General features: G+C 37.0%; 1 protein-coding gene across 4 annotated transcripts in view; it reads left to right on the top strand.

Annotated features, from left to right (window-relative positions):
- The window catches only part of Rasal2 (RAS protein activator like 2), a 348,110-nt gene extending 325,123 nt beyond the window's left edge, over window positions 1-22,987 (top strand). For 2 of the 4 annotated variants that reach the window (XM_076832459.2, XM_076832458.2), the window contains exons 15-19: window positions 6,956-7,090; window positions 8,981-9,183; window positions 10,335-10,422; window positions 13,394-13,424; window positions 16,218-22,987. In XM_076832459.2, coding sequence (XP_076688574.1) covers window positions 6,956-7,090; window positions 8,981-9,183; window positions 10,335-10,422; window positions 13,394-13,424; window positions 16,218-16,360 — 600 coding nt within the window. In that variant the 3' untranslated portion in view covers window positions 16,361-22,987. The remainder of the gene's footprint in view (window positions 1-6,955; window positions 7,091-8,980; window positions 9,184-10,334; window positions 10,423-13,393; window positions 13,425-16,217) is intronic. The other 2 variants (XM_076832457.2, XM_076832455.2) reach the window with 1 other exon arrangement.
- The last annotated feature ends 1,114 nt before the right edge of the window (window positions 22,988-24,101 follow it).

The following is a 24,101-nucleotide window of genomic DNA, read 5'->3' as shown; positions in this document are numbered from 1 at the left end:
ATAAGGCTGTCTGGATGCATGAGAGATGGAATTGCGTACTATCTCCAAAAAACAATTTAAAAATTAATTTCTGTGCCACAATCATTAAGGAGTTAGGGAATTTCTGTGATGTATTGACATGAAGTGGATTACAGCCACAATGAGATCACCTAGAACATTTTTAGATATTCATCTTCGTGCTGGTAACTTCCACTGTCACATCAGTTGAAGAATAAATCACTGGATTTTGGTTGTTCAGGTTTCTGGGTTTTTTCTAAGACTTTTTCTACCCAGATGGTTCATTCTTTTGAACTTATGTCCTTACTCATTGTTTTGCTTATCTTGCCATTTCGTGCTTGTGTTTCTCATCTCACTCCCATGAATCTTCTAAAGTTCTATATAATCAGCACATTTTTTTAAGACTAATTCCTTTATATATTTTAATTGCAAATTATGTTGGGGAATTTTTCTCTTCCCAAAACTAGAGGATTTCTTTGTGGGGATTGTTCTGTAGGCCTTTGTCCCCTGCAGATTCCATTTGTATCTTAGCACAAAAGAGAGGCCATTGTTGGCAGTGTGAATGGCTTCAGTCTTCTCCAGATAAGGAGTAGGAAAGAAATAAAATCCTAGTCAAACAACTTATAGAGAAAGAACTTTTTTTCAGGAAACTCTTAATATTTTGAACCCTTGAACCTCTGATTGGATTTCTTTTTTCTCATTTTCTTCTCATGTATCATGTACTCTGTATAAAAAAAAAAAAATAGACCTTGTTTGTTTATTTATAGTGTCTGAGTTGGTTAGATTTATCCCTAATGATAGATATTCGAATTTGAAAAGGCCATAGGTGTTTGGCAAGCTTATTAGTATAATGTGGCAATGTTCATATTTGGACTTGTTAAACCCTCTTCTAACCAAACTCTCAAGCACTCTTGATGTTTACTTATTAATTTAGATAGCCCTTTCTTTGGTGTTGATAGCAGAAGCATTATTTATGAGAATGTATTTCAGACTAAGAAGAAGTTGAAACCAACCAGTCTTATTTACATCTAATACATCCTAGCCAGGAATAGGGAACTGGCCTGTTCTCAGTTGTTCCCAGCACAGCCATGTTATGACTAAATGTAGTAACAATGAAACTGGCTCTGGCAGGCCCTTTTGCCCTAAAACATTATTATTTTTCCCAGGAAAACCCTACGCAGCTTCATCTCAAAAGGGAGATATTTCTATTGGAAATCCTGTTGCCTTGCTTCCTTTTCATGCTTTATTTTCTTTAATTTTCCTTTTAAAAGTCTGTGGATATAAATTCTCTTCATAAGGATGTAGCTAAGCAGGATGAGTGCTAAACCACTTACCAGCCTCAATTTCTGCAAGTTCTTTAACTGTAAATGCAGATAATAATTTGTGCTATATATCCAGCTCATAAAGGAGATAGATCAAACAATTATATAGGGAAAGCCTTTGAGACTAGAAGAAAAATAGTGTCCTTCTCCTAATAATAAACTCAGCTTTAGTAGTAAATTCTAAGGAGAACCCAGAGTATTAAAATATATTGAGATATATTTTATTGAGTTCACTTAGTTAGTTACTGCCATGCAAAAGAACTATGAGCAAGGTACAATGGCTCACTGCTGTAACCCTAGCTACTCAGGAGGCTAAAGCAGGAGGATCACAAGTTTGAGGCCAGCCTAGGCATCTTGATGAGATCCTATCTCAAAATAAAATGGAATGGGTATGTAGCTTAGTGGTAGATTGCTACTTGGTTCAATCCCCAGTATCTCAAAAACAGGAACAAAACAAAATAAAAACTAGATGATGTGTCATCCTTAGTTGATAATATAATTGAGAAGTAAGATCAGCACATTTAAGACCAAAAGAAAAACTCCAAAAATTAGTATATTGGTTTTTTTCACATATAATAATAATTTTGAAATAAAAATCACTGTATTTTCTTTCAATCTAGTGCAGTGGAGTGGGAAAAAATACAGTTGATTTATTTAATATTACTTTCTAATCTCTTAATAATTTTGTAAAGATTTGTCATGAATTGGAAGAAGAGTGAAGATAATCTAACTTATTTTGTAAATTTTATTTTTTATTTGATCTAATTAGTTATACTTGACAGTAGAGTGCACTTTGAAACATAATATATGAGTGGAGTCTAATTTTCTCATTCTTCTGGTTGTACATGATGTAGAATCATACCAGTCATGTAGTCATATATCTACATACGATCATAGTCATATATCTACATACGATCCATCATAAGGTCTGATATTTTATTTTTTTGACCACCACCTACTGAATGCTATACAAAGTGCTAAGATATATCAGAAAGTGGCTGAAAATAAGATTCCAGACCCCTACCCCCCAAAAAAGATTCAACTAATAAAATAGCAGTAGATAAAATAGCATCCAAAATGTCCATTTCCCATTGTGCAGTCTCTCATAATTTATCAAACCTCGTATTAGTTTTTTTTTCATTTTTTTATTTTTAATTGTACATGGACACTATACCTTTATTTAATTAATTTATTTATTTATATGTGGTGCTGAAGATTGAACCCAGTGCCTCACATGTGCTAGGCAAGCGCTCTACCACTGAGCCACAACCCCAGCCCATATTAGTTGTTCAAAAGGCATGGTAACTACCACCATCACCAGTGGAATGAATCACATCTTTTCACTTAACAGTTAAAGCCTAGATTACTCATGTTATTTTTGTTGTAGTTCTTGTTCTTAATATGCTTTTAAGGGCTAAGGTCCTATTTCCTTTGTGTATTCTTTAAAATGCCATTAGTTTCCAAGGCACTTACATTCAATAAAGTTACCCATAACAAATCACAGAGAAAAAAAAAGTTAATTCAGACAATATCTTATTAACCATATAAAATAGAAAGCTATCGAATTAGTTGTCTTAAAGTAATAAATTCCTAATAGTAAAGTTGGTATTAGTTTTAATAGCTACATTATCTCAAATTGCTATTGAATAGAAAATCCTAATTTCACAGTAATGCAGCTTTTCTGTGCCCTATGTGCTAAAGTGATAAGATCCTACAACTACAAAGGTATTTTTCTCCTTTAAATATTGATTTTCTATTAATTTTTTGTAACTCAGTGCTATATTATTTTGCCTTCCAGATACACATATATCAAATAAGAACTTAAACTTCTTGTCAGGATTTCTCCTTTACCAACACAGAAACAATTTGTTGTACTTTGCTTTTAAAATCCAGCAGGGGGACAACTGTAGTGTGTGTGTGGATATATAAAGTACGGTGCAGTTTACAAAGTGTTCTCACATGCCATCCATTTTTCTTCTAATAACTTGATATCAGTAGTTACAATCTTTTTATTGATGATACTATGTTCTATAGGCCAGTGTTCCCAAAATGTGATGTTTGCATTTAAGTGCACACAAGATATTTATTTAATCACTCATGTAATTATTTTGATATATATTAGAAAAATACATAATCATTAATATATAAAATATGTAGAGAACATCAAACTCATTTTATTGATATTGCTTGGCACAAGGGCTTAGCTAACTAAAAAATGACTCTTATTTTTAAAAGAGGTGATCACATGACTGCCACCCAGGTAAGAAGAAGCTGCTCTTCCTGGGTTTGGCGTCCTTTCTCCATGTAACGTGTGGCCTTTGATTATCCTCCTCTCTCATCATGGACTGCAAGTGGGGGTTCCTGCCTTCCTGCTCTACGGTGGTGCTGTGCTATCCCTGTCATTTCTTTGGATGCCAGTGCTGCTGCCTATGTCCTCATGCCTACCAAGCCCTGCTGTCCAGAGCTTCTGGAACCCACCCCCACCCCCATTCCTGCAGCCTTTGTCAGTTTCCCCAGTGGTCATCAAGGACATCACCAGGGCTATAGTAAAATACCAGGCAGCTTGAATCAATCTCATCCATCTGTGAGTAGAAAGGAAAGATCAAGGAAGATAGTGAAGTACTGATAAAGATTAACACCAAAGTTCCTTGGCCCCAGCTTTGACTGGTTTTGCTGGTTCTGTGCACCCTTATACAGTGACTTTGCCTGTAGGGCCCAGGAATTCCCTGTTCCTGCCATGTCCCCCTGACTTCCAGGTGATGGCTGGGCCTCCAGTAAATCCTGCCTTTAGTTAAAATTTAATTAAAATGAAAAAGATAAGTAATGTATTAGTGATACGGTAGGTATGACAAAAATAAAGTGAAATGTAATAAATGAAGTGAAGATAGAGATAACCAAAGTGAAAAGAGAGAATTTTAAGTACCAATATGTCTTGAAGTTTAAGACATATTTACATATTTTAGAGAGGGACTTTCTATAAGTTCACTCTCAATTGCTTGTGTATGTATATCTGTATACCTACTTAGGTAAACTACACACATCCATCCTAGGCATGAAGAAGCTCTCTTCATTTTTTTTTTTTTTTTTTTTTTTTTTTGGTACCGGTGGTTGAACCCAGGGGCTCTCAACCACTGAGCCACATCCCCAGCCCTTTTTGTTTTTTGATACTGGATCTTGCTAAGTTGCATAGGGCCTAAGTTGCTGAGGCTGGCTTTGAACTTGCTATCCTCTTATCTCAGCCTCCCTAGCTGCTGGGATTATAGGCATGCACCACCACACCCAACCATGAAGCTATTCTTATTGCTATATATATCTGTGATCTGTGAATCAACTAAACCAGATTCTTCTTCAAACCTTTAAGAAGCCACTCTCATTACTTTTGTATGTATAGCTTTAAAGTCTCTCCCAACCCAACCAATCTCTGTAACTTTTTAGTCTCTTCAGGCAGTTTTTCATCTTCTCTAACTCTCAAGGTTAGCAGAATACCCCTTCTTTTAAAATACTCTTGTAGAGTTTAATTGGATTCTAGTCCAAAATGATATAAAGATTCTTAAGGTATATGGCTCTGCCTGAGAGAAAATTCCCTTCAATTGTGAAATTATGGATGAATGGTCCTCAAAATACAAATACATTTTAACTATAAAAAGCTAACTGACATACAAAGAATACACTCTCTCTTTCACTCTCTTTCATGCTCACTTTCTTTTTCTCTCTGGCAAGCCAGAAGGGGAAAAAATTATTGTATATTCCCAATATTCTTGGTGGAGAAAGCACTAGTAGTATTCAGTAGCCTAATACAAAATTGAATGTTGAATCCTAGTTTTCAAAACATAAATATAGTAATAACTGGCATATAACCTCTTCATTGCACTCTGAAGTTGCCAAAGAACTTTCACATTATCTTATTCCGTCTCATGAATAATGAGACTTTGAGATGTCTAAATTCATCAAGAAACTTTAGAGGGGCTGAGGATGTGGCTCAAGCGGTAGCGTGCTCGCCTGGCATGCGCAGGGCACTGGGTTCCATCCTCAGCACCACATAAAAATAAAATAAAGATGTTGTGTCCACCAAAAACTAAAAAATAAATATTAAAAAATTCTCTCTCTCTCTCTGTCTCTCTCTCTCTCTCTCTCTCTCTCTCTCTCTCTCTCTCTCTCTCTCTCAAAAAAAAAGAAAGAAAGAAAGAAACTTTAGATTCTAAAAACATGTACTCCTGAGTAGTCTTAACCCACCAGGAATCAGAATTCTGTAAAAATAACCAGTATCACTTGTTCTCTTTCTCTCAATGGTTAATATGAAAACTATCTGACATTCTGATGTATGAATGGTCACCTTGTGTGTTTGTTTAACATTGAACAGTTCTTTGGTCTGTGGTCATCTCTAGGTTCAACAGATATTTTCTCACTTGAAGAATCAATGATTAAGTTATGCTTTCTTTTTTCTCATTCCATTATCTTAATTTTAATAGTTAATTTAGTACCTTATAGCATTTGAACCATTGGAAAAATTAATAGTTTTGAGGCATTGGCTTTCTTTGGAAGGAGAAAAAGAATGGTTCTTAGATGCAATGTGTACAAATTCCTATTCAGAATAGTTTGTTCTTATACAAATGGATATTCCATTCCCTACCCCTAATTACCCTAGCATCAATAAAATCTTAAAAACAAAACAAAAAAAACTTAAAATAAAATTTAAAAAAACCTTAAAGCTAACAGCATGGGAAATCTTTCCGTTTTCTGAGGTCTTCTTCAATTTCTTTCTTTAGTGTTCTGTAGTTTTCATTCACCTCTTTTTTTAGATTGATCCCGAAGTTGTTGTTGGGTTTTTTTGTTTTTGTTTTGTTTTTTTGAGGCTATTGTGAAGGGGATAGTTTCCCTGATTTCTCTTTCAGCTGATATGTCCTTGACATAGAGTAATGCAATTGGTTTATTGATGTTGATTTTATACCCTGCTACTTTGCTGAAAGGACTTAAAGTCAGCCTACTATAGTGATGCAGCGACATCAATGTTTATAGCAGCTCAATTCACAATAGCCAAGCTATGGAACCAACTTAGGTGTCCTTCAATAGATGAATGGATAAAGAAAATGTGGTATATATACACGGGGAATATTACTCAGCCATAAGAAGAATGAAATTTTGGTATTTGCTGGTGAATGGATGGAACTGGAGACTATCATGCTAAGTGAAATAAGCCAGTCACAAAGACCAAATGTTCTCTCCTATATGTGGATGCTAACCCACAACAAGGGAAGGTGGGGAAGGGAAGAATAGAAGTCCATTGGATTAGACAAAGGGGAAGGAAGGGAAGGGTGGGGCGGGGAATAGGAAGGACGGTAGAATTAATTGGACATAACTTTCCTAGCCTTGTATTTGAATACATGACTATGGTTACTACACATCATGTACAACCACAAGAACAGGATCCTAATTAGAATAAGTTATACTCTGTGTATGTGTAATATACCAAAATACATTATATTGTCACGTATATCTAGAAAGAAGAAATATTTTGTTTTAAACTAACAGCATTTGAAACTGAGGGATCACAGTTATGTCTTCTAAGAATAGCTGTCTTTGTGTAACTTGATTGGGTGAGCTGTTTTGGGAAATGCTAATACCTGCTTCTGATGCAGGTTCAGTCACCTGTGGACTCTGCCACCATGTCTCCAGTAGAGAGGACAGCAGCATGGGTTCTGAACAATGGACAATATGAAGAAGATGTTGAAGAAACTGAGCAAAATCAAGATGAAGCTAAGCATGCTGAGAAGGTAGAGTAGTCTATCTTTATTGACTTGTTGCCTCCACAAGTCTAGGCCGCTAGAAAGGAAAGACAAGAATTATGATCTCCTACTGCCCCCATCTTCACTCTTCCTCTTGGGTTAACCCGATACACACCAGTGCACGATAGGTCAGTGTAGCCTCTCTGAACATGTGTGGGAAATGTCTACCATGCTGCAGGGAAGGGGCTTAGATATAATATTTTTATATAGATTGTTTGATCTGGAGGGACACTCTGATATTCATCTAATCATTTTAGCATTTCTATAAACCAGTTGTTAGTCTTCAACCAAGGACAAAATTGCCATAGAACTAGATTTTCTATTTCTTGGTAACAATTTGACTTGGAATTTGGGGGGTTTTAACTGTTTGGTTTTTGCCTTTTTTGGTAAAGAATGTCTAGCTGTACAGATAATTTTTAAAAAGACATCATCTGTTGTTTTGAGGGCTTTTTTTAAAAAAAGAAATTTTAAAAAGGATTATCAAATAATAACCTTGACATTATATGTATAGCATTATCACATTTAATTGACAACCAGACAATTCACTACTTCTTACTTATTAGTATAAACTGTGCTTTTTAAAACAGTGTAACTCTTCAAACCTTACCTTTGACTTTCTGGAACCATAATGTTGGATGAGCAACAGCTGGTCATCAAATAAATTAGATAATACTATGTAAATTGCATTTTACAATACACCATGCAGGTTTATCACTAATTACTAATGAATATTAAAAAGGCATATACTTCTCACCTTACCTAGAAAATTTGACATTCCATTATACTCAGGCACCATCCATGGCAAATTTAGTATAAAAAAGGATCATGTAATCAACTGAATTACTGAATTTCTATAGGCTGCTTAGTGAGAACACAGATGTACATTCCAGCAAGTGGTGCCAAATTGAGCAGATGAGCCACATCATGAAAATAGCCAAGAGTCTATTTTAATCAACCCTAGAGAACAGGTAGGCCTTTGCTTAGTGCTTATGACTATTTTATACTTTCATAGCTAGGAAGAAAGCAGTAATAGCCTACTCTGCCATTAAATTCTATTTATTAACTTAGTGGCTTAACATTATAGAAATGTTGCTTGTTCTCTAAGGGCTGATTCTAGTAGCATGAAGGAAGGGCATTCTGATAAGACAAAATATGTCAGAGATCCTATAGTACAGGTGATGATACCCAAATAACTCTCTCTTATAAGATGGCCAGCTTTTACTAAGCTTCTAAATGTTTGTTCTTTTCTTTTCTCCCATTTGATACCATCAGTGATCAGAGGCTTGCAGCAACTGGTAGTTTAATGTGGAGAGAGGTACATAAATCTGTAAAATTTTGAATGCTAAATTCAGATTTAAAATATATCCAGAAGGAGGGCAAAGCTTTATAAACATTTATGCCAAGTGATATATATTTTTTAAGAGAGAGAGAGAATTTTTTAATATTTATTTTTTAGTTTTTGGTGGACACAACATCTTTATTTTATTTTATTTTTTTTATGTGGTGCTGAGGATCGAACCCAGCGCCTGGCGCATGCCAGGCAAGTGCACTACCACTTGAGCCACATCCCCAGCCCAGATATATATTTTTTTAATATTTACTTTTTAGGTTTTTTTTTTAGGTGGACACAATATTTTTAATTTATTTTTATGGGGTGCTGAGGATCAGCCCAGTGCCTCACGCATGCCAGGCGAGCACACTACCACTTGAGCCACATCCCCAACCTCTATGCCAATTGATATTTTAAACATCAATAGCAGCAGTATAAGGAATGGCAACTTAGAAGCATCTAGCCACATTGCCTAGGGTTTCTTTCATTAAAAAGCAAATCACTAACTTCTCCTTGTTGTTATGGGTACTTCTTCTCCTTTACTCTAGTATGAACAAGAAATTAGCAAACTGAAGGAGCGCCTAAGAGTGTCTAGCCGGCGACTGGAGGAATATGAACGCCGGTTGCTGGTGCAGGAGCAGCAGATGCAGAAGTTGCTGCTGGAATACAAGGCCAGGCTGGAGGACAGTGAGGAGCGGCTGCGCAGGCAACAGGAAGAGAAAGACAGCCAGATGAAAAGCATCATCAGCAGGTTAGATGACCACCTGGTGGCAGATGTGGGCTAGTTAGAGGTACAACAAGGTGGGAGAATGATCCAAACACATTTAAAGGCATGGCAACAAAAGCCATTTCACCTGTGATACTCAGTACAGATATGATGACTATCTCTTCAGGCATCCTAAATATGAGACCTAGTGTGCACTTCCTACAAAGATCAGGTAGGCTTTTTCTTTAACCATAACACTTATATAAAAGGAAAACTTAGTGGCTAATTTGAGAAGCTTTAGAAGAGAACTGAGTTTTAAAAATCTAAGTATCCAGTGTCTAAAACTTAATTTTCCAGAGCAAGTCCAGAAACAGAAAGAAGTTTCGCTAGATGTCTGTAGGGCCAGAGGACCACAAGAGAGTGCCACCAGTGCCAAGCTAGGGGAAAGGGGAAGAGGTCAGTTCCACTTGCACGTCTACAGAGCATTCACCATAGGCCAGGCACTTTCCTACACATCTACACTTGATAATGAGAATTATCATTCTCATTTTACAGATAAAGAAACTGGCAACAGACTCACTAAGTCTTTTGCCCAAGGTCACATAGTTAGTGGTACACCTGAATTTGATAGCAGACAGTTGGACTCCAGGCTTCAATATTGTCAAATGCTGTGGACAGGTCAAGTGAATGAAGGACAGAAAAGGACTGTTGTTTTAATAGTATGAGGGTAATTGACAATCTTCCTGGGTTGAAATGTGAGTGGTGGATGAGAAACAAACTAGACCTACTAAGTGTAGAGTACTCTTTGAAGAAACTGATCTGTGTAAGGGAAGAGAAAATAGGACAGTGAATATCATGCAAGTTGAGATTAAGAAAGGATAATTTGTTCTTTATTGATTTGGTTTGATATTTTAAGATAAAGTAAATTGTGCTGAGGGAAGAATCTGATAGAGGAGAGAATGATTACAGGACTTCTGCTCCAAAGTAGATAAAAATGGATGAAATACAGTTTCAGTTAGAAAAATCAACCTTGGATGTCTACTTCCAAGGTGAGAGAGGGGAAAGAAAAGAAGATTGTTGGTCTTTATTAAGGAAGAAGCGAAATCTTGAACTACGGTGAGTTTTAAGTTTCTTGTTCTCACATTACCTAGTCCCGTCTTTGAAAGTGTTGATACCCCCTTGTTGCCACATTCTAGGCTAATGGCTGTGGAAGAGGAATTGAAGAAGGACCATGCTGAGATGCAAGCAGTTATTGATGCAAAGCAGAAAATTATTGATGCACAGGTAAGCAGACTCTGGATCTAGTAGAAGGTACTCATTGGTAATAACTGTTATTTTCTGACTTCCCATCCTTGCAAATGGCAAAACAGGTATCCTAAAAATAAGGCATTGAGAAGTTCTTGGCATTATCTTTTGAAGATTAAATCAATTTCTACATGGCCTCCATTATTTTTCCTTTCTTTCACTGATGACAAGTCTATTGACACAGCAGAGTATTAGTGTGTTTAGTACAGTTGTTTGACAGATCTCAACCAAGTGCATGATGGGCTTTGCTTCTTTCCTTGTGGAAAGGAGGGCATTCTCTGAGGGGTCAACTGTGAAAAGTGCACTGCATGTGTCTGGCTTGTGACTTCCACTGACCATTGCTTGGCTGTGTTGCTCACGATCTTGTCAGTCACGTCCACTGCCTCTGGCCCTATGAACTTCTGGCCCCAGACAGTAATGGAATTGTGGAGGAAAACAAGGTTGAAGAAGGCACCTTTCCTTGTTATTCTTTTGGTTCAGGGTTTGGCATTGATGCTTGGAATGTGCTTGGCTGCCCTTCTTTGTTGATGCTGTACTTAGAGAGTCTCTTTAGATAAAATTTTATAAGAAAAGGTTGATGAAATCCTAATCTAGGTCTCTGTTCACAGTAGCTTACACCTGTGACACCACCTGGTCACCTCATAGAAATACATCAGTGGTGAGAGCAAAATTAGGCAGGCAATGTTTCTAACTCCTTTTCCTTTTATCAGTACAAATGTGGTTGTTGTATTTCTTGGCATGAAACAAATAGCAAAAGGCAGATGCAGTTTTGATAATGTCCCCCAGCCAGTGAATGGACCACCTCTCTGAAGACAACCAGCCATGTTTGTATTTCTCATCCTTAAGCTATGAAATGAGTGCAAAGACTTTATGGATAAATGTTCTACTGTCTTCTCTCCATATCAGCCAGTAGTCAGTGTATATTAGAGCCTCCAATATTCTTAAACATGCACCTAACAGTCTAGTTTTCTTACAGGATCAATATGGGATGGGTTTGTTTTTTGTTTTGTTTTTTTTTTTTTTCAGAGGAATCAGGAGTGGGGCTGAAATCATAGTCATGAAAGAATGCTTTGTGGGCCTCCTTCTCTTTGAAGACACTAATCTTAAGAGTAAAGAAGGCAGTTTAATTAGGAAAACTAATCCTGATAATTTTTCACCTTTGGAATTTGTGCATTGTGATGCTGTCTCATTCATGGGGCTCCCAAAATATTTTGGACTCTTGAATCTGAAGATTCTGGATATTTTAACCTACTAAGAACCAGAAGAAAGATCTGCGGTTATTTTACTTGGCCCCTTATTTAAAATCTTTCTCGGTACCCCATAGTGGGTAAGGGAGATGTAGTGGGGACAAGGCTACTTTGCTGTACATACTATCAAAATTCTTCCCAGAGATTTTTAGCAAAACAGCTTGGATAAAGAAGGCAGTTTAATTAGGAAAACTAATCCTGATAATTTTTCACCTTTGGAATTTCAATACAACAATATAAAGCAGGGAGAGATTTAATAACTACACCAGGAGAGATTTTAGTACTGGTGAGATCAAATAGAATTTTTTATAATTTCAGCTAGTCTAATGCAATCAGTCTTGAGCCTTGGGAGCCTAGCTGCGCCATGTTTGTGATTCTGTGCATGTTGGCTGACAGAACAGCTCCATCATTAGCCTCTATCGGTTTCTACCCAACCAGCCCCTTATTTTTGACATCAAGGGGCAGACAGCTGGGTATGTAGCAGAAATCATAGTCACAGAGGGTAAAAGCCAGGGAGGTAATGGTCAAAAACTCTGGAAAGAAAGGACATCTTCTCAGTTAACCAGAGGGTGTCACTGTGCAAGGATGGGAAAAATGCTGTCCTCAAAGAATCAATGTTAGGCTTATAGGATGGCCTCTTGACAATGGTTGTCAAATAGTTTTGTTCTTTGGACTATTTTGATGGAACCAATACCCCTTCTATAATCAATATCCGACTGTTCCCAGTAGCCATTCAACAACAGACCACTTTCAACTAATGGATCAAAACATACTGGGGTTGATTAAATATGATAGATTTAACTTCAGATTTTACTATGCAATTAATTATTTTAGCAGAGACTCACTGTGGATCCCTAAAGAATACTTGGAGAATTCACTTGACCACATTTTGAAAACCACTACACCATGCATAGACAATTCATAACCACTAAAGACAATTAAAATATGTAGTGTTCTTAAAAGGAAAGTGTTTCAATCCCAGCTGTTGGTTTACTGATATGTTAAACTCTTGTAGCAAAAGACTTGAACATACTTTGGCATCCTTTGTAATGAATAATTTTTTGTTTCCAATTCTTTCTTGTAAGACTAAACCTTACTTAAGTGTTTCATGAAGCAGAGCAGCCCTTCTGGCATCATCTATTAGAATGAAGCTGTTTGGCGGTGAAAAGCTTCCCAGTTAGGTAGCATACTTTTCTATCCCTGAAGTATCCCTTGGTGCCACTAATAGTAAAAAATATTTCTAAAATGAATCATTGCTTCCTCTATGGTAGAGTGAAACTTCTAGTACTTCTCACTCCTCATCTCTCTTAGCAGCCCTGTGCTCCTGCAGGAAAGACTTGTCCATACTGAATTCAGCCTCTCCCTCTCCTTGAATCAGTTCATGCTGCAAGGCACAGGCCTGTGTCAGCCACTTTCTAACTAGAACTACAGAAAGATGAGCACTCCGTGGTTAAGTGGTAGAATCGCCAGTCCTGTACCTTGTAGCTCAGATATGGGGATCCTAATGATGGTACTAAGGAAACACTTCTTAAATATCAGACAGGGAATGTGCCACCTTTCACTCCCAAGCATGAAGGGACGCTGTGACTCTCAGGTTCTCTCCATGTAACTCAGATGGAGAACAGAAGGGCTTCCTCCCATGAGAAGCAAAGCAGCTGCCTGGTTACTGTTGCAAGTGATATCTCCACTGTGTTAAATTACAGGTCATAAATGGAAATGAGATTATTCAAACAGGCAAGTAAACCTTGTCCGTTCTCTAGCTGAGCAGTTCCCAGCCTTGACCCAGTGCACTGGCCTCCTACACATTCCAGCTCCTGCCACTCCCCACATTGAAATCCTTCCTGTCAGGCATAATTAGATTGCTTTGCCTTCCAGTTCAGGCAGTCACAATATCAGAGCAGTTTTTGCCAAATTGAGCTTGACTTTCAAAAGTTCCTATTTGATTTTTTTTTCTCTTTTTACTTTTTGTTTTATTTTGAGGTTGGCATTGGGGGAATCTTTTAAATGAAATTTCTCCACTTGAAAGCTTTCAGCTGCATAGTGGGGGTATGGAGGCATTGGCTACGTTATTATTACTTTTGTATGTAATAAGATTTTAAATCATTCTTAGCCTTCTTTTTGACTCTTTAAGAATGAAACAGTTTTTGTGAATGCTTGGTTTTTTTTTGTTTGTTTGTTTGTTGTTTTGTTTTGTTTTTTAATGAACCCTGGAATATCTTGCTTTCCTTAGTTTTGAGGCCTTAATAATCTACTACAGAGATCATTCCTTACCATACGGGATTAGGGGGGTAGGGGACAGGGAGCATTTGTCACTACCTATTGTTTTCTGGTTACCACTGGCCAGGCCTTACCTATTTGAACTTGTTTTTCCAGTAAACTTCACTAGGTATACTTTTTCAAATTTTTTAAAAAGCCTTATTATCTTTTGTTTGTTGAGTTTTTTTCTGTGCTTACAGTGAATTATCCCTCCCAAAATAAAGAAAAATCTTATAATAGATTAGTAGTTAGTTAATAATGGTAATTTTTTTTTTTTTTTTTTTTTTAGTTTTTTAGTTTTGGTACTGAGGATTGAAAGCAAAGATGCTTTATCACAAGGCTACTTCCTAGGCATTTTGTTTTTTAAGTTTGAGACATGCCTTTACCAAATTGCTGAGGCTGTCCTTGAACTTGGGATCCTCCTGCTTTAGCCTCCTGGGTCACAGGGATTATAGGCATGCACCGCTGTACCCAGAAATAATGCTGATTTTATATATCTTACCATTCTGCCTCTCTATCCGGGAAAGGAATTTTTTTTTTTTTTTTTAGAGAGAGGAGAGAGTTTTTTTAATATTTATTTTTTAGTTTTTCGGCAGATACAACATCTTTGTTTGTATGTAGTGCTGAGAATCGAACCCGAGCCGCACTCATGCCAGGCAAGCGCACTATCGCTTGAGCCACATTCCCCAGCCTTTTTTAAAGGCTAATCATAAGTGGGAAGTTTGGGGTTGGGTTGTTTTTGTGTTTTTTTTTGTGTGTGTGTGTGTGTGTTTTGTTTTTTATATATATACTTTTGAAACTGTAGCTAAGAGCACTGCTGCCATACAGATTCCCCCTCTCCCAGGAGATGAAAGGAAAACATTGCTTGATGCCAGTTTTCTGGGGTTTTACCCAAAATTTACCCCCAAGACAGTGGTGTTCATTCTGCTTGTTCCTGGCAGCCTGTATCCTGGCAAAGCCAAGCTACATTGGTGGCGCTTGTAGCTACTGCTTTTATAGCAAGGAACAACAGCAACTCTCAACCCTCCTGCCTTCTCTTTGAACCTTACTATGACTCCAGTTTACTATGATTTTTCCTGGCTACATTTTTTTTAATTAAATATTTAAAAAAAAAAATAGGATAGGAAATCTCCTTTTGGCTTTAGGATTGTTCCTCTTGGGCTCTTTTCTTTTTAATTTCATGAGCATAGGTAAAGATTGTCCTTCTGTGTGTAAGCTTATTTTCTGAAAATGATGGATTCATGTTGGGAAGTTTCTGGGATGTTGTGCCTAGCTGCTGAAGCTAAGATGAGTGTCTCCCTCTGATCTTTGTGATGAGATAAAATGGTTTTTTAAAAAAAAAAAACTTAGCTTGCCCTACTTTTCTTTAAATTACTTTTTTTCTTTTTTCTTTTTTCTTTAAATTACTTTTTTTTTCTCTTTCATTTAAATTTTTTTACCCTTTCTCCCCGTCACCCCCTTGGTTTTATTGTGTGTGTATTCAACAATGCTTGGTTCCAAAATATTGATTCTAAAGCATTATTTTTTCAGAGACTCCAAAGTAAAATGAAAGTATTCTGTGTATTGGACAGCTTTCCTGGAATGATTCTGAGCTGGAATGGGTCTAGGAGCCCGTGTTCTCTGTGTGTTCTCATGTGTTATGTTTATAGCATCCCCCTTTTGGCCACATCTCCCTCCCTATATTCAAATAAACCCTTGGTCTGAGCTTTTGGCTGCTTTTATCTCCTCTTGCTCTTGCATCCTCACCTTGTTGGTGACTTTAAACTGCCACCATGTATTGTTTTAATTTTGAGCACAATGTGAATTCTTTCAAGTGTGACTGTTATGCCCTTTGGTGGGGGGGGGTCAGAACCCATACATAGATCACATGCACTTCTCTTCTGTGAAATGAAACCTCTTGTGCTTCTTTCCTTGTCACCTAATTTCCATGTTCTAATTTTGACCAAAAGTGCTTAAAATACAATAAGGCAACTTGACACCTCAGTTGTATAATATGAAGAAACACTTGGTGTCCATTGCATAGGACAGCCTAGTGTTCCAGAGATTATTAAGTCTTGATATTCTGGAAGGAGAAAAGAGGGAGAAAAATAAAGAGAAAAGAGAGGCAGCTGAACCTAACCAGTGTGCAGAAAGAGGCAGAGACGTTCCATTTATTTGGGAAGCACCATGCGTACTGCTGAATGAGAGAAAGCATTGGACTAGTCATCCAGTAAAGAAAGGCCATTATGTCCTCCATACAGCCTGAATAAAGCCATGGTTATTGTGTTATAGGAAAAACGGATCGTGTCCCTGGATTCAGCCAACACCAGACTGATGAGTGCGCTGACCCAAGTGAAGGAGCGGTACAGCATGCAGGTCCGCAATGGCATCTCCCCCACCAACCCCACCAAGCTTTCCATCACGGAGAATGGTGAATTCAAAAACAGCAGCTGCTGATGGGCTCTGTGAATACAGACTGTGGAAGGAGACAGAAGGAAATTTACCAGCTCTCCTGTCCCCAGCACTTTACCCAGCCCCTACAGGTTTACAGAATGTTGCTACATCAAAATGGAAATATGGGGAGAAACTCTTAAATGAAGAAAGGAACCTTGTCTTTCAGGGCATAATGCAAAGACTTCCAAGGTCAATGCTTTCCCTCCGTGTCTCTATGTACATAGGGAATTTAGTTCTGGGCCATGTACAGAAAATACCACTGTAATATACCAAAAGGAAGTTAATAATGTAGATTACCTTTTTAATTATTACTATTTTTATTATTGTTTTCCTCTTGTTGAAAGCACTGCAGTTGTTAGAGGAGGAAAAGTAGGAACTATGTATGTGTGAAATATGAGCCTATGGGTTCAGTAGGTAGAGACCAAGTGTCTATCTGATAGAAGCACATAGAGTGCAATAGAACATTGTCAGAATGAGTTTTTTCAGGGATTCATCTGCCAGTTAAAAAACCCCACTCTAGTCCCTCATCTTTTAGGAAAACATGCAAATACCAAGATCCATACAAAACAGTAATTTATGCCACTAATCAACCAAGACTGGTTCTGTCAGGCAGTTAATCTGATTTGGGGATTTGCTGTTTCTGAGGATACAGATAAAAGTAGTTGCATCACAGCCGGACTTTAGCAATGATTTCTGTTGAACTCCTGTCAATGTTTATTTCCTCTGTCTATAGCAGATGGAAATTTTCTGTTTTAGATAATGGGGCTTTTTAATTTTTACTCCTGTTGTAATAAAGGGTGTTCTTTTTCCTCTTTACAGTTTGTAAAACTAAATATTTGTGTCTCTGTATGCCATCTCCATTTTCACATGTCCACTGCCCTTTCCTCCCCATGGTGGGAGCAGTCATCAGTCATCAATAGGATTACTCTCCCCTGGAGAGGTCATTGGAATATGCTGTGCTTAAGCCATTCAAAATAAACACCCTTTCTTCCACACAGAAAAGGGCTAACTACAACATAGCAGAAATCTCTATTTCCTGTTAAAAATATTTTTTTTCTTTTTGTAAGCTGTAATTTTGTTTGGGATAAAGATTTTATCCATTATACTAGCAAATCTATGGGCAAGGTAATTTAATCTCCATCTTCAACTTTTAAATTGCTTCTTCCTCAGTAAAATTTGGAAAGGAAATCAAAATATGAAGAATCTCTCTTATGAGTGATTAGTCTTGTTTAAAAGAAGAAGGAGAAGAAGGAGGTGGAAGGGAGGGAAAGGAAAGAAAATCAAAAGTGTTAGAATGGCATATTCCAATTGTTATTTCCATGCTCTTGTAGATTTGGCAATAATGACCCAGCCTCAACATTTGTCCTCCATGGCTTTATTATAGGACAGATTAAAAGTCATAGAAAAGGATTTCCTTTTTCCAGAGGTATGAAATGTCATCTGGAATGCAACTTAGATTGCCAGAAATGGAATGTTACATGTTAAGCAGACATTATATATACATACATACATATATATATATATATATATATATATATACACACACACACACACACATATATTTACACATGTGTACATATAATTGCACAATAGGAAATGTTCATGCCTTCTACACTGTCAGATGTACAGATATAATGTTAAAAGGGTCTTGAATCCTCTTTAAGCAAGATCTAAGCTATTGTTTTATATTGAGAAAGCAACAATGTTTTTCAAATAAGTTAATGTTATTTTAAATTACAGACTTTAAAAAAAAAAAAAGATTTTAAAGGAAAAAGGGAAGAGAGAGAAAAAGACCAAGGGAAACATGTGCATAGAGTGAATGTTTCTTATAAAGGAACAAGAGAACAGGTATAGTACCCTCTTGACTGAAGCCCAGACTTAGACACCAAGCCTTCCTTTCCACTGAATCCCAGGCTTGCCTTCCAACTCTTGGACTCTGATCTCTCTCAGGTGGATCTTTGTATTGAACTTTGCATTTCAGCGACCTCACCAGAGCCCCCCAACCCACACCTTTTAAATAGTTTTCTTCATAACAACCCCTGTTTCTTCCAGGCAGAAATCTTTTAACAGGAGATTTGTTGTGCTTAGAAGAACTGCAGACTTCATGCCAGCTGTTTGGTACTTGGGTATTTTGTTGACCCTTAGTAGTTTCTGTAAATTCTTTCTTTCCTCCAATCTGGGGGTACACTGTGCTCAAAACCACTCAACAGGAAAAAATATTGCCAGTTCTGAAGTAGTGTCCTTTGTTGGATGAGGGAGGATATAAACGTAGATCTGTTCTTGATTGTGGCTTATTCTCGGCTCTAGCAATGTTTAATCCATTCTTTGTAAAAAGTCTTCAATTGTGCTGCAGAAAACCTGGTAAAAAGGACTGTCGTTTCAGTGGCCTTAAGTATGTAACAAGGGTGATGTCTTGTACTAAGGTGTGGAAGCTCTTCAAGGGTTGGTTATGGATTACAATGGGCTTATCAAATTATATTAAGGGTTGGAAGGAGACAAAAACCAAGTATGTTTTCAGTAAATATCTTTTTAGCATTCTGGAACCTCTTTAGAGGGCAATTTGCATTGGATAATTCAGTGGCCAAAGTATTTGGACAGATTATGCAGCCCTCTACCATCAGGTTATCTTGAATGAAGAGAAGAAACTTTAAAAATAATAGTGATAATAATAATGGATAATTGAAAGAAAAAAAGTTCAGAGTTGATGTTAGATGTTAAATTTTAGATTATCCTTTGAGCTTACTCCTATCAAAATATTTTTCTGAGTATTTCTTTAGTAAAGCTGCAATCTATAGAATTTATTCTGAAAGATTGTTTTTTAGGTATGGAAGAAGGCAATTGATAGGGTATAATTTTTATCGGGGTATTGTTAATTGACTTTGCTTCAGCCCATGTAGGCACATATCTTTGTTTTGCTAGAAGGAGGTGTGTGGTTGAAGAGAAGCTGATGGATTAAGATGGCTGCCTAGCTCTCCCAATGTATCACCACATGGTAGGGTAAGAATGTACCAGGGTTGAATGGAATTTGGAATTCAGGTAAAGTGCTTGTAAAGTGCTTATCTAGATAACAACCCATCTTGGCCAGTAGCAAAGAAAATGTTAATAGAACTCATGCAAAGAGCTTCACATTTCCCTTCTGTATCACTGGAGCAATAAGTTTTTCAGGCCAAAGCAGCAAAAAGAGTTAAATTTCCATCAGGCCATTGTTCTTCCTTGAGCCTCTGCAGTAAAAGCCATGGCATGAAGGAGATTATAACTATAACAAGCACTTAAGTACTTACTGTGTTCCAGGCACTACCATCAAAGTACTTTTGGGGTTTATGGCTGTCTGCAACAAAATGAGGTCATCAAGCAGCTATAGCTTTTGCTTTTTTCTTGTTAACAAGTTGGCCAGAATTAGCTTTCTGACTGGTCTGCTTCCACCATTCTCTGTGATGGGATTGGCCAGTAAAGAAGAGCTAAGATTTTTCTAAGACTGCCGTAGGTATTAACTCTATGTCCTTGAGCCTGAGCTTGATTTACAGGGAAAACTTTTCAGATCTTCCCTTTTTGTGGATTATTATATTGGTTCCTTCCTTAGACCCCTGGCTTTCACTGTGTCCTCGGGGGTACACCAAACTGGGAATAGAGTTCTCATTTGGAAATCCCAGAGAAAGACAACTGACATCAAGAGAGTTTACATTAGTATTTAGTAGGCTTCTATCCAGATTTAGCTCTAGTCATCTCCAGTTTGGAGTTCCTGAAGACTATATGGGACTGAGCTGAAGGATGCAGACCTCTTCAGGGTTTCCTTAGTCCTGTTAGTCTAGTCCATTGTGATTGAACCCCAAGCTTGACAACCAGACTGGACTTGTCACCGCATCAGACCCAGTGGCTCCAAATTGTGGATTGGTGGTTCATGCATTTTCAGCTACAGTTTTCAAGTCCACCTTCTGTTACAGATTGAGAAAGCCAAAAGGGCTTTCTTCTCTGTTTTCCTTCCCTTTCTCAAGTCTAGTAGTAAAATCCCTTGCTTGCCCCAGCAGTAGTTAGTTGCCTTCCTGCCCTTTTCCTGGGATACTTCATTTTTTTAATCAATATATCAATTGAAAGGACTTATACTAGTTTCTTAAAAGCAAGAAATGTTGAGGTGTTGAATTTTTAAATAGTCTCTTTTCATCTTTGAATGATTATTAGTTCTAGAAGTATTCTCGTCATGACCCAGTTATGAATGCTCTTGAGTTTTGAAAGGACAAAAGTGATGAAATTTGTATGAAATAGGATAAATATCTGATGAGAAAGAACCCAAGGAGGACACATGATCCAGAGCAGGAGTAATGCATAGCAGTCTCCTTAGTAGCCCAGAGGTCCAGGACACAGGAGGATCTATAGCCCTTGCTCACTCTTAAAATGCATCAATTATAGAAAGGCAATTACTGTAGAAAATGTACACACCCACAGAAAACACAATTCCTAGGGCTTCCTTTTTATGAATGTTAATGCATTTTATATACCAGTGATTCCAAAACTTTCTTGGGTTTTTAGGTTTTATGTTTTCATTTATTAGATTTTATGACAGTCATTCTATTCTCTTTAAAATGTACTATATGTGTTATATGTATATATAAGTTAAATGACTTGAACTTGATTTGGTTTGACATTGTCTCAAGAACCCTAGATATCATTACTGATACCATAAGGGAGTTAAAGAAAGAAAGTTGAGTATCACTGTAGGACACAGAAAGAAGTAGCCTTGGTTCCTGGGTCAGTTAATCCTCACGCGTTTGTAACCAGCCCAGCTAGGCTTGGCAAATGCAGTGAGCCATCCAAGGAAAGAAAGTGGTACTTTTGGCCCACATTGCAGCATGCATTTTAATTTCCTACTTGATGGGTATTTTTCATTCAAATGCCCCTTATTGTTTCCCTAGGAAGTTTTAAATTTTGGGACTTAGAACCAGATCTATATATTGGTGCAGTGGAGATTTCCACAGAAGCTGTTTTAGGGGCCTTCATCATCTGTGTGAGGGTGCAAATATTTATGTATAAATACCATATTTGTGTCATTTCCAAGCTCCCAAGGGAAAATTTCAATTCCCAATTCACCAAAAGGTCAAATACTGATCAACTCAATTACCACTATCTTGCAACAAAACTAAAACAAATAGTAAAGGTTAAATTTTGACTGGTGCTTAGACATTTCTTAGTTTTGAAATCAACTCAAACAGCAGTACATTTACCCAGATTACACCTCTGATTAATTTACCTTCTAAATTTGATTTTGTTTCTCATCTCCAGGGCCTTAATAAGAATGTGTTAATTCACATGAATATTTTACAATGATAACTCTAAATAATTTATTTTTTATTTCAAGAAAGAGAAATACACCTTAGAAAAACAAAACCCGAGATTTTATTTTATTTTTAAAGCCATATTTTTGTGCTAAGTAGCACTTAGATTGTTCCATATGTGAGATCCATATCTGCATTTCATTACCTGGGTTTGTTCTAAAGAAGATTTATTTTTGTTCTGTGAATAATTTTTGACGGTTCTTGTACATGTACAGATATAGATACGTTTGAGGTCTTTTATTGATATTCCTACAAAGAATACAAATAAACTTTAACTTTAAACATTTCAGACTAAAGTTGCTACTGTATTTGACATATTACTATCTTACTTCTAGCATGCATCTGGGTTCTGAGGACACGTGAACAAAACAGAATGAAATGTATGCAAGGACATTATTCTGAAGAAATATTTTAATGTTAGGAATAACGTGCCTTAGAATTTCCCAATTTACAGGTAAAAATAACCAAAAAAAAAAAAAAAAACTACTTCTTAGATACAGGACAAAAAAAACTACAAATAACTGACATTAACATGTTTGTATTATATTAGAGAGCTCTTCATTCTGAAAAATTTTGAATTTTTTTGATAGTTTATGGCTAATGGTTTCTTCCAGTTCCTGCCGAAATCACTACTATTTTCTCTTATAATACCCAAAGAGATTAATGGAATTTATTTTCAAGATTTTTGTTTGATTCAGGCTTTTTGTCCTTCTTTGTGTCATTCTCAAGGTTATTGTTCCCAAATACTTCCATCTTCTCTGCTTACCTAATTCATTCTATAAAATCCAAGGCGAGGGTTTCATATGTAGTTTTCTTTTGTGTAAGTTTTAGGTCTATGTCTCTTCACATAGTCTTGAGTTATTTCTAATAGTGTTCTTCTGGAAATTAAAAAACTCAAATTCACTGAAAATCCAGAGAAAACTGCTTAAAAGGAAACTGCTAATTAGTAGACTTGTGCTGCTTTTTGTTCACTTCAAAACCGACCCATTTCAATCTGAATTGCTGGTGACCTAACATAAGTTTTAAGACTTCTTGAATCTGAAACATCAAAAAAAGAAGAAACAGGGCTGTGAGTATAGCTCAGTGGGAAAGTACAACGTACTGAAATTAATCCCAGTATCCCAAAAAGGAAAAGAGAGGGAACTTATTGATGCTGTCTTATGGTCCTATAGTTCTCTTAGCTCTAAGTTATCCACATGTGTACGCTTTATGTCCTGCCATACCCTTTTAATTTATTTTTCTTAGCCTCCTTCCAGCTGCCTTCCTTTTGCCACTAGGACTTAACATCAGTGGGAAAGTACATAAATCAGTTTTGTTAGCAAAAAATGATGATGATGTTGGCAAAGAATAAAACAAATAATTAAACTAATGATTCTCAATTCTGACTATTCATCAAAATCACCAAAAAGTTTGAGATTTTGAGGTTTTGTTTGTTTGTAAAGTAGTGATGCCTCCTGAACTCCACTATTGAACGGATAAATATTGGGACCAGGTTTTCGTTTTTTGGTTTTTTGGTTTGTTTTTTTGTTTTGTTTTGTTTTGTTTTGGTTTTGGTTTTGGTTTTGGTTTTGGTTTTTAACTTCTCCATGGGATTCTAACTTCAGCCAGGGTTGAGGGCCACTACTCCATATCAAGTTCTAAGCACTGTGTGGGGATGTGTGTTAGAATGTTTTGTTTCCATTCCCGAAATGGGGATAAGACAGCTACAGGTATTTCCTTGTCTTCCATTTGGAATTTTAAATGCTACAAAAACTGATAATGTACACCTAACCTTCTGCCCCCACCCGCAAAACACACACACACACACACACACACTATGACCTTACCAATTCCATTCTTTAAATCTGTGAGGTAGAAGGAAGTCTCTTTTCTAACATGGTCATCCCATTTATGGAATAGATAACATTCCCACAAAGCTGACCAGAAGATGGAATTGTCCCACTGGCTCCAATTTAAACTAGACAGTAGATGGCTTCTGGTTTGGTGCCAAAGCTTCAGTGAATATAACCCCCAAAGAGGGCTTAAGGGCCCAGGCCAGGACCCAGGACAGAACATTCAACCCTAAGAAATAAAAATACTGTCTTCCCCATCCCTGAAAAAAGTTCTTAACTTTTGTAGCCCTGATACTCAGCACTGTAGTTTTATTACTTAAAGTTTGGCTAAGATTTATCAGATCCTGATTTGGACTTGTTCTTTCCATAGCAGACTGCACCATAAGCCCTATAGTCCCCCTTTCTTCTCTTGGCCAGAACACACACTCACACAGACACACACGCCACTGGTCTTTCTAGAAAAGTGATTTTGTGAAATTCTAGAATGAATTGCCTGGGTGCTATTTTCTTGACCCTATGAATAAACTGCAACAAGCTACTAGATAAATGCCAGTCCATTTCCT

This window comes from Callospermophilus lateralis, chromosome 13, assembly GCF_048772815.1.
Source record: "Callospermophilus lateralis isolate mCalLat2 chromosome 13, mCalLat2.hap1, whole genome shotgun sequence".
In the NCBI taxonomy this organism is placed as follows: domain Eukaryota; kingdom Metazoa; phylum Chordata; class Mammalia; order Rodentia; family Sciuridae; genus Callospermophilus; species Callospermophilus lateralis.
Note: the sequence above shows the minus strand (reverse complement) of the source record. Positions and strands in the feature narration are given on the sequence as shown.